Below are 14,941 nucleotides of genomic sequence, written 5' to 3' on the forward strand. Positions count from 1 at the left end.
CTCTTTTAACTATTCCTCTAGGTTCTGCCACTCCTTCCCCATCACTGCTGCGGTAGCAACAAGATGGCTAATCCCTTTGTCTCCCATTGCTCAAATTCACAGAATACCTGTCTGTCTCCACAAGGAACAGACACCAAGAACAAGAGGATAGGGTGATCTCCTATTCTCTTGTTATCCGGAGAGGTTTAAAAAAACAGTCTACTCATTGGTTCTTTGGTGTTTGCTATGGTCATTGTGCCCTAGCTATACTTTTGCAGGTTTTCTCTTCCGTTTGCCATGCCTCCCCAAGAAGATCAGTTCATCAAACTTTCTCATGTGAAACTTGACAGTTGTTGCCACCGGCCATGCACTTCATTCTTAATCACGCACAGAAATCAGCTTTTTCTGGTTCACCATCACATTTTTTGGCACTGTGATGCACACAGTATTTGCTTCCCAAAGTCACATTGCCATAAACAACTGCATTTAACAGTCTTGAAGAGGCATATGTTCAGTGATGGTGTGCTGCTTAAAATGTATTGACAAGTACTCACCACAGGTTCATACTTCACAAACAATAGCATCATAACTTTTTCTTACAGAAAATTCTCACCAATCAAAATGAAAGAACAGATGCTAAACTACACTTTAGAACTTCTACTGCATCTGTACTGCCATCTGTTGGAGATTTAATACTGGCAGTGCTAGTTTTCTTTCATCCGGAGTCATGGACAACCATATAAATTTAATGAACAAACAGAAACCATTGTAAAAATCCAATCCACAAGCATCAGCAATGAAAGCAGCTTTTCAAAAGTGTGGTTTCCAAATGCCCAGTTGTTATTTTAAATTATTTAATAATACTTCAGATTTTAAGTTGAAGTTCTTTGGAAGATCATAAAGCCTCAGTCTAATCTATTCCCCTTTGGCATTTAAGAAAATAGTTTATAAGATTGTGTAGCAATCTAGTTTCTAAGAAAAGATGATTTGGAGCATGTATAAGTACAGATCTTTGCACATATTGCCAACTTGTGCCTTTTTTCAGTGTCATATACTGTATGAACTCAGGCAGTTATCTTTGATCAAAAGATGAATATGCAGGTGTGCTCTGAATCACCTGTTCCCCTTTAAATCTAGATCACTGCATAGCCATAACAGCTTGTAACCAGTTCAATACACCTGACCAAAATCTACAAAAATATATACATGGACAGTAGCCACAAACATAAAATGATGAAAATGAAACAGTTTTTCTTAACAGTTAGGTGGAAACATACTAGACAATGAGAGAGTCACTTACTCTTCGACTTCTTGTTCTGCAGGTTTCTTTTTTGACCTAAAAGACAACAAAGGCCTACACTGAACAATGGAAAAAACAAAACTCACAATAACTTTTCACAGTGTTATTTCAGGAGCAGTATATTTTGATTCAATGCATTTATCTGAAAGGAAATCTACATTTTCTCCTAATTATTCATCTTTCAAATAAAAAGATCATCTTTGATTCATTGAGGATATAGCAAAGAAGCCAGATCAGTTCTTTTTTCTTTCAGCTTCTTTTTTAGCGTTGAGCTAGTCACTCTACCTCACAGATTTGCCATTGTGCGGGAAAACTGAACACAGTCTTAAGCTCACGAGGATATAAGCATAACAAAGAAACAACTAAAATGATAAAACATAGATCATATGCCACATATCACTCTAGTGCTGAGGAAGGCAACAGTTTCATAAACCTGGTTTTAATTCTAAGATTGTTTGGCTGAATGGAAACTTGCAAGTAGGATGTGATCAACATGGTATATGGTGGCTTGGTCTCCATTGATTCCCACAAGGGTTCTTCCAACTTTCCTCCTGCAACCGCCTGTACTCTCTCTTTAATGCCTGGGGATTAAGTGTGCTGCTACCAGTTACTTTACCCCAGAGAAATCCTCTTTGTCACTGATTTATCAGAAGAGGAATAATTGGAAAATTCCCTTCCTTCATATCTCTAAAAGTTAGATACCTTTGCTAGAATGCGCACCACTGGCTCATTAAGAATTTTATTTAACAATGTTAAAGGCCTAGAATAGATCTGAGGGAAAAAAATAAGAGGAAAGGAAAGAAGAATGAATAATTGCTTTATGGAGAACCTGATCCTTGTCAGTTATTCCTTCCAACCCAGAATCTTAGAGAAGAGCATATATCCAAACACACAGCCTGGAGAAGAGTCCACAAATTAAATTATAACACAAAGTCTACTGCAACTAGCTTTACTGATCTGAGCTGGCTGTCCAAATTCACTACATTTCGTTTGATTCACTATTGACTATGGCTTTGTTCTTAGTCGCTCCTATTTGGGGTTAAGTAACCATGGGCAGATGAAACTCAACTTTATTCCTTGACTCTAGTCCAAAAAGAAGATATTAAGAAAGCTGACCCAATACTGCAGGCTATTTAGATGGGGTGAACTTTTTAAAAAGTACTCTGATTGTATCATCACTGTCTATTTTATTCTATGTCACTAAACATTAAAAAGCAAACAGAATCCAGTCTTCAAGAGAATATTTGTACTTATCTCAAAGCAGCTGCAATTTTGGTTTACTCTTTTTTTTTGAGATGCACTGTATCAATGAGATGGGCAGCACAGAAATTTAATAAATAATAAACAAATATAATTTTAATATCTATTGCTATCTACAAGAATCTGCATTCATATGATCTACATTCATACACAGCTTTATGAAGAGATGCAAACATTCTCATAGTTCATTTTATACAAGAATCAAGTGAAGACACACAAATTATTCATAATATCACTATTACTACCCTTTTGCAACATCTGAAATTGCTCTCAAGGTTGAATTGAATACACTGAATCATGAGACCAAAATAGGTCCTGGGGAGATATTTTTTAACACGATTATGTGAAATCCAGCCTCTGAATATTTTTCAAAATTAAAGCAATGTAAGAATAAAGCTTTTTTAACTCTCAGAGGAAGATTATGATACTTTTGCCCTGCTACTTTTAACTATAAACGATTATTATTAAACCCAGCTAGCTCTTATAATCCCGGAAGTACTCATTTTAGATGCCCTGAAGATCAGGCAAAATCTGGTTACTATCAGTTTTTAATAATATTTAAATGTTATTAAATGAATATTAAATACATATTATTGTTATTGTTATTATTATTTAATAATATTGTGACAATGGGGCAGAAGAAGATTGCAGACAACTCACTTGCTCTTCACCACCCCAACAAGCCCAGAACTAATTCAGATCCGATTAGGAGTCCTTGTTCAATATTCAAAATGTAGAACATAGAGGTTGCTGAACCAGCACTTTGAAAAGTTAATTAAATGTCAGGTTTCTTTTTAACAGATACTCCATCACTTGCTGATTGCTTTGACTGTTTCCAAGATGAAGTTTTTTAACTCTGCACATTGGGAAATACTCTTTTCCCACTCCCTGGAGCAAAGAGCACAGCATGACAAGGTACATAATAAGGCTGTACTCTACCACATGTTCTGCTTTTACAAAAAAGATATCACTGAAAATTTCAAAGATAATGCCTGTTTCTTTAAGACTGTGGAAATTGTCTCATTCTCATTTTTTAAAAAAGCAGCCTTCATTTTCAATTACACAAACAGTGCAAACTTTTCATGTTTTGGTTCAAATAATTTGGAGACTAGAGACTAGACTAAGAGACATTTCAGTTTTGCATACTGGAAGAGTTTTACTATGCCATGATTCTTACTAGTGGAGCTGGTGCTACAGTATGTGCTGTTGATGTCAGAAGACACAAATACACCCAGCTAGGAATCTGAAGATGACAGTGACTACAAAAAAGAATAGAGTGATAAAGATAGGATAAAACTAGCAGCAATATACCAGGAAGTAGTGATGAAGAAACTGCAAGCAAGCCTTCGAGGTTTGATTTAACAAATGGTAAATGCTTAGCAAAATCCAATAAATTGTTCATTTCTTTTTCAAAAAGAGTGGAAGGAGGGGAGCTAATGCTGTGTAGTAGGTAAGGCATTATGCCAGGAGCAGAGAAAGTTTCCTGGGCATCTTTGGGTCAGCCACTCTCTTTCAATCCAGTTAATCTCATAGGTTGTTGTAGGGAAAATTAGGAGGGAACACTACATACATTGGCTTGAACTCCTGAACAAATAGGTCCAAAATAAATCTCATAAAATAGAAAATAATTTAAAATGTTAACATTCAGCTATATATTTAAACCTTAAGTTTTGTAGTAGGTTCTAGTTACAGTGATGCTACGGTACTTGATTGCTTCAAAATTCATTTAATTTGGTACTCAACACATTTGGATGCAAAAATCTTGTCCCGATTCTCATCTTTCTCCCGGTATTCAATGCGCAAGGTAGAACTTACTGGCATCAGCTGCCTCGTGACTTACTACTCCTTCCGACAAAAAAAAAAGGGTCATGTGGTAAGTCACATGCAATGTGCCTATAGGATGCTGAACGTAAATGTGTGCCAGTTGACAAGCCCCCAAATTGCAATTGTGTGACCAGGGAAATGGTAAGACCTTGTAACTTTGCAGAAATGTCGGATAACACAAATACATATATTGTTGGATAGAAGCCCTCCTTTTTCAGATACGTACTGTAGGACAAATGTTTGAAATGGAAGCAGCTTTCCTATACACCTATGTATACAACAGAGATGTTCAGATTTTCTTCCCACCGCTAAGCAGTTTTCTAGGTTTGAAGTGAGGAAGCAATTCTCCGTAAATGCTATATCTCAGAGGTTAAGTGCTGAAGGGTGAAAGACAGCATTAATGTAGACATCCTCTTTGTTAAAACATTTTATTCCTATTTAATGGAATATTGAAAAGATTTAATGGAGATAAAATAGCTAAGCTTCAAGAAGAGCCAGGATACTAAATTCATGCAGGATGACAATGTTCAGCGGTTAATTAGACACCGTTAACCTGTTTTAACAGGTGACATAAGTGGGATAAATGTGGGCAAATGCCCTTGAAATTCGTTAATATCTCTAGCCCACAAAGGCTAGTTATTCTTCTTTCTTGTACTTATATTTCATGTAGCTGCAAGTCAGTCTACTGTAAAGGCATATAACAGAAAATGAATGTATTTCATATTGTTAAGGAAGAGAAGAAAAAATAAGACAAAGTATTATGATGAATACTGGATAAAAAGGCATGAACTGAAAAAGACTATGAGAAAAAAATTATTAGATATAAGTAGTAAAATAATCATAGTAAACCATTCGAGGTGCTACCTTTGTTTTCCTGAAACTTGCTTAAGAACTAATTACTTATTTTTAGATCTCCTTAATACAAAAGGGATTTCAGGGCAGCTTCTAAGCAAGAGAATGAAAAATACTCATTTACTATCAATTCCAAATATTAGGTGCAAAATATTAGCCTAGTGACTCCTTTACCTTAGAAGCCATCTTCTAAGGAAATCTATGTAAATAGCATCATGTTATTTATTGCCCTGGCACAACCAAGTGCAATATGTCACTGTTGGCAAGAAATGCTGAAAACACAGTTAAGTAACACATTCAGTTCAAAGGCAAATAATCTATAAGGTTAAAATTAACTATGCAAACAATGTGAAGATGAGTTTTGAGGAAAGCAAAAAGCTCTATGAAGGTGGTTTTCCTACAAAGCAGTCCATTTGGGTTTCTCCTTCATCATCAGACTAACATACTGAGAGAGCCAGTTTGGCTTAGTGGTTAAGGCAGCAGAATAGAAAGCAAGAGACTGAGTTCTAGTCCCCCCTGAGGAATGAAAGCCAGCTGGGTGACCTTGTGCCAGTCACGTACCTTCAGTCCAACTCATCTTACAATGCTGTTGCTGTTGGGGGGGTGGAATAGGATGAGGAAGGTATGTTGGATATGTTTGCTGCCTTGAGTTATTTGTAAATTAAAGGCGGGATATAAATACAGTATTTTTCGCAGTAACCTTTTTTCCTCAAAAAAGAGGCTGAAAATCTGGGTGCGTCTTACACATCGAATACAGCATTTTTTTGCCTCCTGAAGCCCTGCCCCTTCACAAAAATGGCCATGCATACCCTTATGGAGGCTTTCAGAGAGCTCCTGGGGGCTTGGGAGGGCAGAAATGAGCAAAAAATGGGCCGTCCCGTCCCCCAGCAGCACTCTATAAGCCTCCATAAGGCTATGCATGCAATTTTTTTGGCCAAAAACAGGCCTGCTTTCATGAAAAATGGGCTGCGTTTTGCTCGTTTTTGCTCCCCCCCCCCAAGCACTTGCAAGAAAGGCTGTTCATGCCTTTTATTTGAAAAAAACTGGCCCGTTTTCGTGAAAACGGGCCATTTTTGGGAGGTTTGCAGAGTGCAAAAACTTTTTTTCCCTTTAGGAAAGCTCTTTGGTTAGAGAGATTGATGAGAATTACATTGATCAAGTGCTGTGCCAGCAAAAACAAGTCTTAGGTGCTGCAGGTTGTCAGTGATTTCCTTCTCCAGCACATGGATAAATACACCTGGAAACATCTACCTACCTACCTACTCTGTCTCTCTCTCCCTACCTACTGTATTTCTCTCTCTCTCTTCCTCTACCTACCTACCTACTCTCTCTCTCTCTCCCTACCTACCTACTGTATTTCTCACTCTCTCCCTCTCTCTCCCTCTCTCTCCCTCTCTCTCCCTCTATACTTTTTTAAAAAATTTGCCTCTTCAAAACCTGGTGCGTCTTATACTCCGGTGCGTCTTATACTACGAAAAATATGGTAAGCAAAATAAAGTAATACTCCAGCAACAAAGTTACATTATTCTCCAGTTCTATTACAGACTGATATTTTCTGATCCTGTTTGCACAACACACTTACTTAATCAGCTATTAGTATAATGAAGCCAAACCTCCTTACTGGAATTCTACTGGCACTCAGGCACACTGAATGAGACAGAGTCACAATTTTAGGAAAAGAGGAGCCTCAACTATTTTCTCCAATCTTGGCTGTAATCAATGAGGAACAGAGAAATACAGGCAATCTTCATGATATCACCAATCTTTTTTATTGATCACACAGGTATTAGTGGCATGAAAGGAAGCTGAAAAGAGTAATGGGGAACAGGCAAGCCCCGGGGGGGGGCAGTTTACATAAAAACTTACAATTTTATCTACTTGTCTGTCCCTGCTGTTTGCTTCCCTTGCAGCAATACCATCCTTCTCCATAACACAAGATCCTCTTAGGGAGTAGAAGGTCAACTATAATGATTCCTGCCCAAGTAACTCTGACTGACAAAACACACCTGAAACTCATAAGAAAGAAAAAATATGGACAGAGGGACAAAGGGGACGTGACAGGATTGCCTTTAAGTTGTTTAGGACGCATCCTGGAGATCCAGAGCACCTAGTCAGGGAATATTGTGTAAATATTTTCAGAATTTTGGCATAAGAGCCTCTGATGAGCTTTTTCCATTTACCAGTACCTACAAAGAATCCCACTGAGATGGATAAAGTAAGTAGCTTGATTGATTTCTGCAGCCAATCGTCATCAAAGAATTGTTCAGCAGTGAATAGAACTTGACTTTTCCAATGGGTCCGTGCCCCCTACTCAGAAGACTAAATAAATGGGACTGGGCAACTGCTTCACTTTGAATGGGGTAACCAATGTTTGCATGACATTGCTGCAAGGGGGATGGCATCTAATCCCAATAAAATCTGGGACTATTTTGAATTAAACTGTTCTCATTAACATCTCTGGTTTAATCTTTACCTAATTGGATTTAGGTATTTATATAATGGTCCCTCTCATGACCAATTAAGCAAGTTGTGCAAGCAAAGCTTTTGTTTATACTACACAAACCATCACAAGACAAATTAAATGAGTAGAGAATGGCATGGGGCATAATTCTGAGTGCCACTGAAACAAAGACTAGAATGTGTACTTATTTCTGTGCAATGTTTGCCCCCTTCTGACTAAATTTATAATGGTATTTACTTTTCCCTTTCCCCCCCTATATCTCCACTTTAAATTCCCCACTAGTGAAGTTCTGCTTTAAAAAAAAACAAAAGCAAAAACCTAATGTACCAGTTAATAGGAACCATGCAAATGTAAAGAAATCTCATTTTTTGCTAAATATTTATCCAAGTTACCATTTAGCTGAAAATTCTTGTTCAATTTTAAGAATATATATAATACAGAAGGTTTGCATTCAGTGAGTGACTGGAATGACACAGTTACTATACTCTGCAAGCTTTAACAATGATTTTTAGCTGAGATTCTGAATACCGAAGATTTGACTGAACTCACAACAAGCAATGTTGTACTCAAGGAATCTTATTACTTTGAAAAATTCCAGAAATAAAAAGCATATGAATATATGTTCACAGAAATACACTGCTTGACTTTTTTTTACTTCTGGAAAGTAACAAATAAAAATTTCCTCAGTGCTTCCAGTTATGAAGAATGGGATCGTCTGAGCTCTGCAGGAAGTCAGTGAGTAGAATATCAAAGGTATTGAAGGTCCAAATGCAGAAGACCCATCACAGCTGAAGGGGATGTTTCCAAATGGAAGTGAATGCACTGCCTAGCCTAAGCTGTTTCTCTTTTATGAATGACCTGCAAAACGAAAGCTCCTTGAAGATGCCCTCTTGCTAGAAGAACAGAAAGGAAAAGAAAGTACTGATGTTCACAGAAATTCTATTTTTGAAGAAAGGATTCATCAAAGGAAAAGTAGACCCAGTTGCTAAGCTTATCATATTAAAAAACCCTGTTTCTGAATAAAAGTACTGACAATATTAGGGGTATGCCCTGATAGCCCCCCTACTCAAGGAATGGGGGGAGAGGAAACAGTTTCGTCTCCAAGGCATAAACTACAATAGAACAATTTGCAAGGCTGAGGTTTTTAACTATCATGATACACAATCTGCACAGTAATTTACTGTAGATACTAACTAAAGAATCAGGGCAGGATTCCCAATACCTAAGAACACGAATTCTTCACTTAATCTACTTTCTAATACTCTGCAGAAAATTATTTTGGCCTATACATGGATTTCTTTTTCATTTATAAACTTCATATCTGCTAAATTTTCAAAGGTCTGGCTGTTATACACTATATTTTTATTTAGGAATGAATAAAAAGAGGAAAGAATATATATAAAATACATATATACATAATATACATACATATATAAAAATGTAGTTCGAATAGCAAAATTAGAGATTTTTTTATTGCAGAACTGAATACCCTGCCAGAGCTGTCTAAACTGTGCAAGATTTCTTGAAATATCTCTTTTTATTGAGTTTGCTTGAGTTTCGGAACAGAAAGTAGCATCATGGTTGGGCAATTTTCTCCAAAAAAGTTATATTCCTGATTTTTATTTATATTAAAAACTAAACAGAAACAGAAAGGATTGTTCATTTTTGGATGGGATTATTATAAATGTATGAAAGGATAAATCAAGTTAACTCTACCTTAATTATGTATGAGTACTATCATCCAACAGGGCAATGTATTATTGTCTTTCCAATAAAAATTGTAACCTCTCCTCTATTTGAATATTACCATTTCTGAAATCTTGGTAAGAGAATGCTGATTGCAAAATGCAGTGAAATAAATGCAAAGCAATGGATAAGAGCCAGTATGGTATATGGGTTAAGGTGTTGGACCACTAATGACGTGGGCCACACCACTTTCAGTGGTGGCAATTCTTTAGTTGACTTTCTAACAAGCACTATCTCTCAGCCCAATCTACATGCAAAGTTGTTCTGGAAAAAATAGGGAAAAGGGCAGCATATACCACCCTGACCTCCTGGATAAAGATGAAGATAAAATTTAATAACAGTAATCTTAGACAATACCTTAATAATTCCTTATTAGATTTAACTTGAAGAATGGACCACAAAATAGACAAAGTAATAGAAAATGACGAAAGTAAAATGCTCTGGGCAGGGTAGATTTGATTTAAATAAAGTCGATTTAAATCATGATTTAAATCACTAGTAAAAATCATAATTTTGAAAGAGCAACTGTCATCTCTGTCCCACAGCAGCTCCTCTGACCTGTCCCAACAGTCCCAATATTGCAGAATATACAGCCTTATGCTACATAACGAAGCTCCATTTCATGCTGAATAAACTAAATTATTAATGTATCTTAAATAGAAAACTATCTTTAGATAGATTTTTTCTCCAAAAGCATTTTATTAAAATAAATTGAACAAAAATCAAAAAATCCAATTTAAAATTTTAAAAATCCTATTTTTTATTATTTTTAAAAAATCATCGATTTTTATCTACCCTGGCTCTGGGACTTTAGAATTCAAATGGACAAGCATCTGGTATTGATTGCTGGTGTGGAGGTGTTTTGGTCTTTTTTTACCCTTTTTGACTTGTTGATTGTCTCCTGCACACTATGTAGATGTTGCTTATGTCTATGTGTCCATTGATGGCCAATTTGCCAGAATGCCAAGCTTTCAGAAGAATTCAAATACCTCCCCACCAGCAATCAACACCCAGATGAACATAGATTAACTCCAAGATTAACATCAGACCAATAATCATGAAGTAAATAATACTCCAACCAAGGAACTGCCAAAGAAGCTAACAGTAAACAGCCCAACCAAAGAATTTCCAACACCATTCCCATTCAACACTGAAGGCAAGCCACTGGAATAAAAACTGAGAACAAACCCCACTCTTTACTAGCATTGATGATGTTACCTATTTTAGATAATGAAACATGTGCAAGAAAACAAACAAGCCCGAGCTACAAATATACTCCTTTATTGAGATAAAAATTGGAGAAAATCACAAAATACAAAGACCTGCAAATAGAAATAGAATGACAGTGTCAAAAAAAGCAAAGAGAATAATAATAGCAATAGGCACTTTGGCTGCAATCCCAAAATTGAAGTTCCACTCGAACCCCACTGGCATTAATAAAACCATCATCTGTCAATTGCAAAAGTCAACTTTACTTGGAACAGTTTACATCCTGAAACAATATCCTTAACACTATCAAGCAAGATCTCCCTATCCTAGGTCCTTGAGAAGGACTTGATAGGTGGATAAAAACGCCAAAGTTAGTGTAAACATCTGGCTGACTGTGCACTGAACCATAATTTAATAAATTTGTATGCCACCCAACTTCCAATGAACCTGAACAATCAAACAAAGAAAGAAATTACAATTTGTTGTTTTTCATATTTCTGAACTACCCATCAAGGGGTTTCATTCTCCCTTGCCAAAAGCCTGGATGAACTTGGCATAGTTTGTAAACTAACAATTGTAAAATGTATTACAAGATATAAAACTTACTAAAATGCCATTTTTTCCTGCAGGATGAATCACATTCTTTAATAGATTAGAAAATGTTAACCGAGTCCTTTGAAAACTTTTATGAAGAGGCACGCTTCAGAATTATGCCTCCATTTGTAACACATATTGACGTTATTTCCTGTAGCTTGAGTTCACCTTGACAATCAGTACCCTTAGCCTTGAAATTTAGTTGATTAATCTTTTCTTATTGCTATCTGGAAAACCATACCTTTTAATAGTTTGGATCCAAGATATTCATTAAATACAATTTCTTTAGGATTTTTTTAAAAGATAGCAGGAATGAAAGAAACAAAAGTAGTGATGACTGTAAGCACCTTAAGATGATAATGTTTCTTTTTCTTGACTCACAAAGCCAACCAGCCTGGCAATGACAGTGAAGGAGAAGAGGGCAGGAACTGGTTAACATTCCTGAAACATCTACTCTATAAAAAGAAACCCACAGACTGCAGCTTTACCGCCATCTTGATGCCCTTGATGAGTGCTGATGCTGTGGAGGCGGCTAGCACCAGAACAGCCCAAGAGAAGGAATGAGAGGCCAATGGAGATTTATGTGAAGAGAGTGAGATGGACAAGGTAAAATTGTCAGGAGGAGTTGTTAGAAAGTAAAATATATTGTGACAATTCCACTCCTGCCGTTCATCAATAAACTGACAGATCATTTAGTGTCAATTAGGTGTGATAGATGGACAAGTCCCCATGATCCCAGGCCAAAATTAATAGCTGGGAGGGAGAGGGTGATTGAAAATGACGTCTGACATTGAGAAGAAAGTCCTGAAGGTCCCCAAGGGGCCATTACTTGCCTCATTCCCTTGCAGATCAATGCAGGAACAAACCCAAAAACTGACACTTCAAGCCAAAACTTAATCAGACTTCCTTTTTCTCAAGTTTTGCTTCTTTACACTGCTTCCTCTCTTCTCTCTCACCCATCCAGTGAACAGAGCAACAGGTCACAATGAAAAGTCCAAAAACTCTCTTTAACATTTAAGAGCTTAAATACAACAATTAAAATCCAGGCTTTATAGATATATCACAACAAATCAGTTCAACTGTTTATTGTTGTTTTCCATTTAAGGAATTGGATGAAGAAATTATGTATGAACCAGCGTGCATTCATATGGCGTATTCTCCTCATACTTCTTTATGTTGAAAGATCCTGTGGGATTAGAAATATAAACAATATCCAAGTTCCACAGATGAAATAATCTTTACATTAACAATAAAATGTTTTGCTTCAATTATACCTTAAGGATCTTTTAAGATACAGAAGATTAGAAAAGTTTTTATGAGTAATTAATTATTTTGTTAAAAATCTGCATTATGTTAAAGTTGTAAGATGGACAATAATAAAAACAAGAAAAAAGTTAAGGAAACAATTGGTCCATTGCTGGGAGAAAGTGGCAAGAATGTGACAAGCAACAGGGAGAAAGCACAACTATTTAACTCATGTTTTGCATCTGTCTTTACACAAAGGGATAGAACAGTCCAACCTATCAAAAGCAGCACCACAAAAATCAGATTAGGAACACAAGTTGAAATAGGGAAGAAAATGGTAAGTGAGCACCTGTCTACCCCAGACGAGTTCAAATCACCAGGACTGGAGGGATTACACCCCAGGGTTCTGAAGGAACTGGCAGACGAGATCTCAGAACCACTGAACTACATCTTTCAGAGATCCTGGAGCACCGGGGAACTGCCAGCGGACTGGAAAAGAGTTGATGTGGTTCCCATCTTCAAAAAAGGAAAAAAAATAGATCCAGGAAACTACAGACCTATCAGCCTGACATCAATACCAGGAAAGATTCTAGAAAAGATAATCAAGCAACAAATTAGCGAACGCCTAGAAGCAAACAAAGTAATAGCCAAACGCTAAACATGGGTTTGTCAAAAACAGATCATGCCAGGCTAATCTTATTGCATTCTTTGACAAAGTGACAAAATTAGTGCACCAGAGGAATGCTGTCGAAATAGCTTACTTGGACTTCAGTAAGGCATTTGATAAGGTAGACCATAACCTAAAGTAGACCATAACCTACAAGTAGAAGAATGTGGGTTAGACAGCATCACCACCAGATGGATTTGTAACTGGCTGACCAACCACACTCAACATGTAGTCCTCAATGGAACTGCATCTACATGGAGGGAAGTATGCAGTGAAGTACTCCAAGGTTCTGTTTTAGGCCCAGTACTCTTCAACATCTTCATCAATGATTTGGATGAGGGAATAAATGGGGAACTCATCAAATTTGCAGATGACACCAAACTGGCAGGAATAGCCAACACTCCAGAAAATAGGCTTAAGATACAGAAGGATCTTGACAAATTTAAACATTGGGCACGGTCCCTGAAGCCTTCGGAGCGCTTAAAACCACCCTCCGAGCAAACCGGAAGTGACTTCTGGGTTGCTCGGAGGGTCGTTTTAAGCGCTCCGAAGGCATGAGGGAAGCCTCGGACGGTCCCTGAGGCCTCCAGGGGGGGAGGCTCTTTTCGCCCTCCCCAGGCTCCTATAAAGCCTCTGGAGCCTGGGGAAGGCGAAAAATAGCTTTTAAAAAGGTGAACTCAGCTGGCCAGCGCGCGCATGCGCGCTGGCCAGCTGACAGGGCAGCGCCTTGCGTGCCCTGACAAATGGCTCCGCGTGCCACTTGTGGCATGCGTGCCATAGGTTCGCCATCACGGGTATAGGTGGTACCTTGCTCAATAGTAGTAACTGTGAGAGGGATCTTGGAGTCCTAGTGGACAACCATTTAATATGAGCCAGCAGTGTGCAGCAGCTGCCAAAAAAGCCAACACAGTTCTAGGCTACATCAACAAAGGGATAGAATCAAGATCACGTGAAGTGTTAATACCACTTTATAATGCCTTGGTAAGGCCACACTTGGAATACTGCATTCAGTTTTGGTTGCCATGATGTAGAAAAGATGTGGAGACTCTAGAAAGAGTGCAGAGAAGAGCAACGAAGATGATTAGGGGACTGAAGACTAAAATATATGAAGAACTGTTGCAGGAACTGGGTATGTCTAGTTTAATTAAAAGAAGGACTAGGGGAGACATGATAGCAGTATTCCAATATCTCAGGGTTGCCACAAAGAAGAGGGGGTCAAACTATTCTCCAAGGCACCTGAGGGTAGAACAAGAAGCAATGGGTGGAAACTAATCAAGGAGAGAAGCAACTTAGAACTGAGGAGAAATTTCCTGACAGTTAGAACAATTAATCAGTGGAACAGCTTGCCTCTAGAAGTTGTGAATGCCCCAACACTGGAAGTTTTAAAGAAGATGTTGGATAGCCATTTGTCTGAAACGGTATAGGGTTTCTTGCCTAGGCAGGGGGTTGGACTAGAAGACCTCCAAGGTCCCTTCCAACTCTGCTATTGTATTGTATTAATATAAATTAGAATTTGCACTAGTTTAGTCAATTTATCTTTAATAATGTAGTTAAAATTATCATAGCCTTTAAGTGGAGAATTCAGTCTCCAGGAATTATACTTCCACTTCCTAGATATCAGTTTTAAATGTTAAACATTCCGTGAGTAGTTGAGTTAGGTAAGATAAGCAGCAGCTTGGTTATCACTTTAGGTGGGAAACAGTACAAAATCCCAGGATCTAAATTAGACTAAGATTTTTAAAAGACTGGAAGAAGGCGACACCATTCTATACCATTGTCAAAGAACCCCATATGGATGTTTTTA

At 37.5% G+C, this 14,941-nt stretch overlaps 1 protein-coding gene across 1 annotated transcript in view; it reads right to left on the bottom strand.

Annotated features, from left to right (window-relative positions):
• IFT43 (intraflagellar transport 43) overlaps nucleotides 1–14,941 on the bottom strand; it is a 70,924-nt gene that overhangs the window by 27,523 nt on the left and 28,460 nt on the right. The window contains exon 4 of the mRNA XM_081948122.1: nucleotides 1,280–1,315. Within this exon, the coding sequence (XP_081804248.1) occupies nucleotides 1,280–1,315 (36 nt within the window). The remainder of the gene's footprint in view (nucleotides 1–1,279; nucleotides 1,316–14,941) is intronic.

Source organism: Natrix helvetica (genome assembly GCF_964273705.1).
Source record: "Natrix helvetica genome assembly, chromosome: 1".
Lineage (NCBI taxonomy): Eukaryota > Metazoa > Chordata > Lepidosauria > Squamata > Natricidae > Natrix > Natrix helvetica.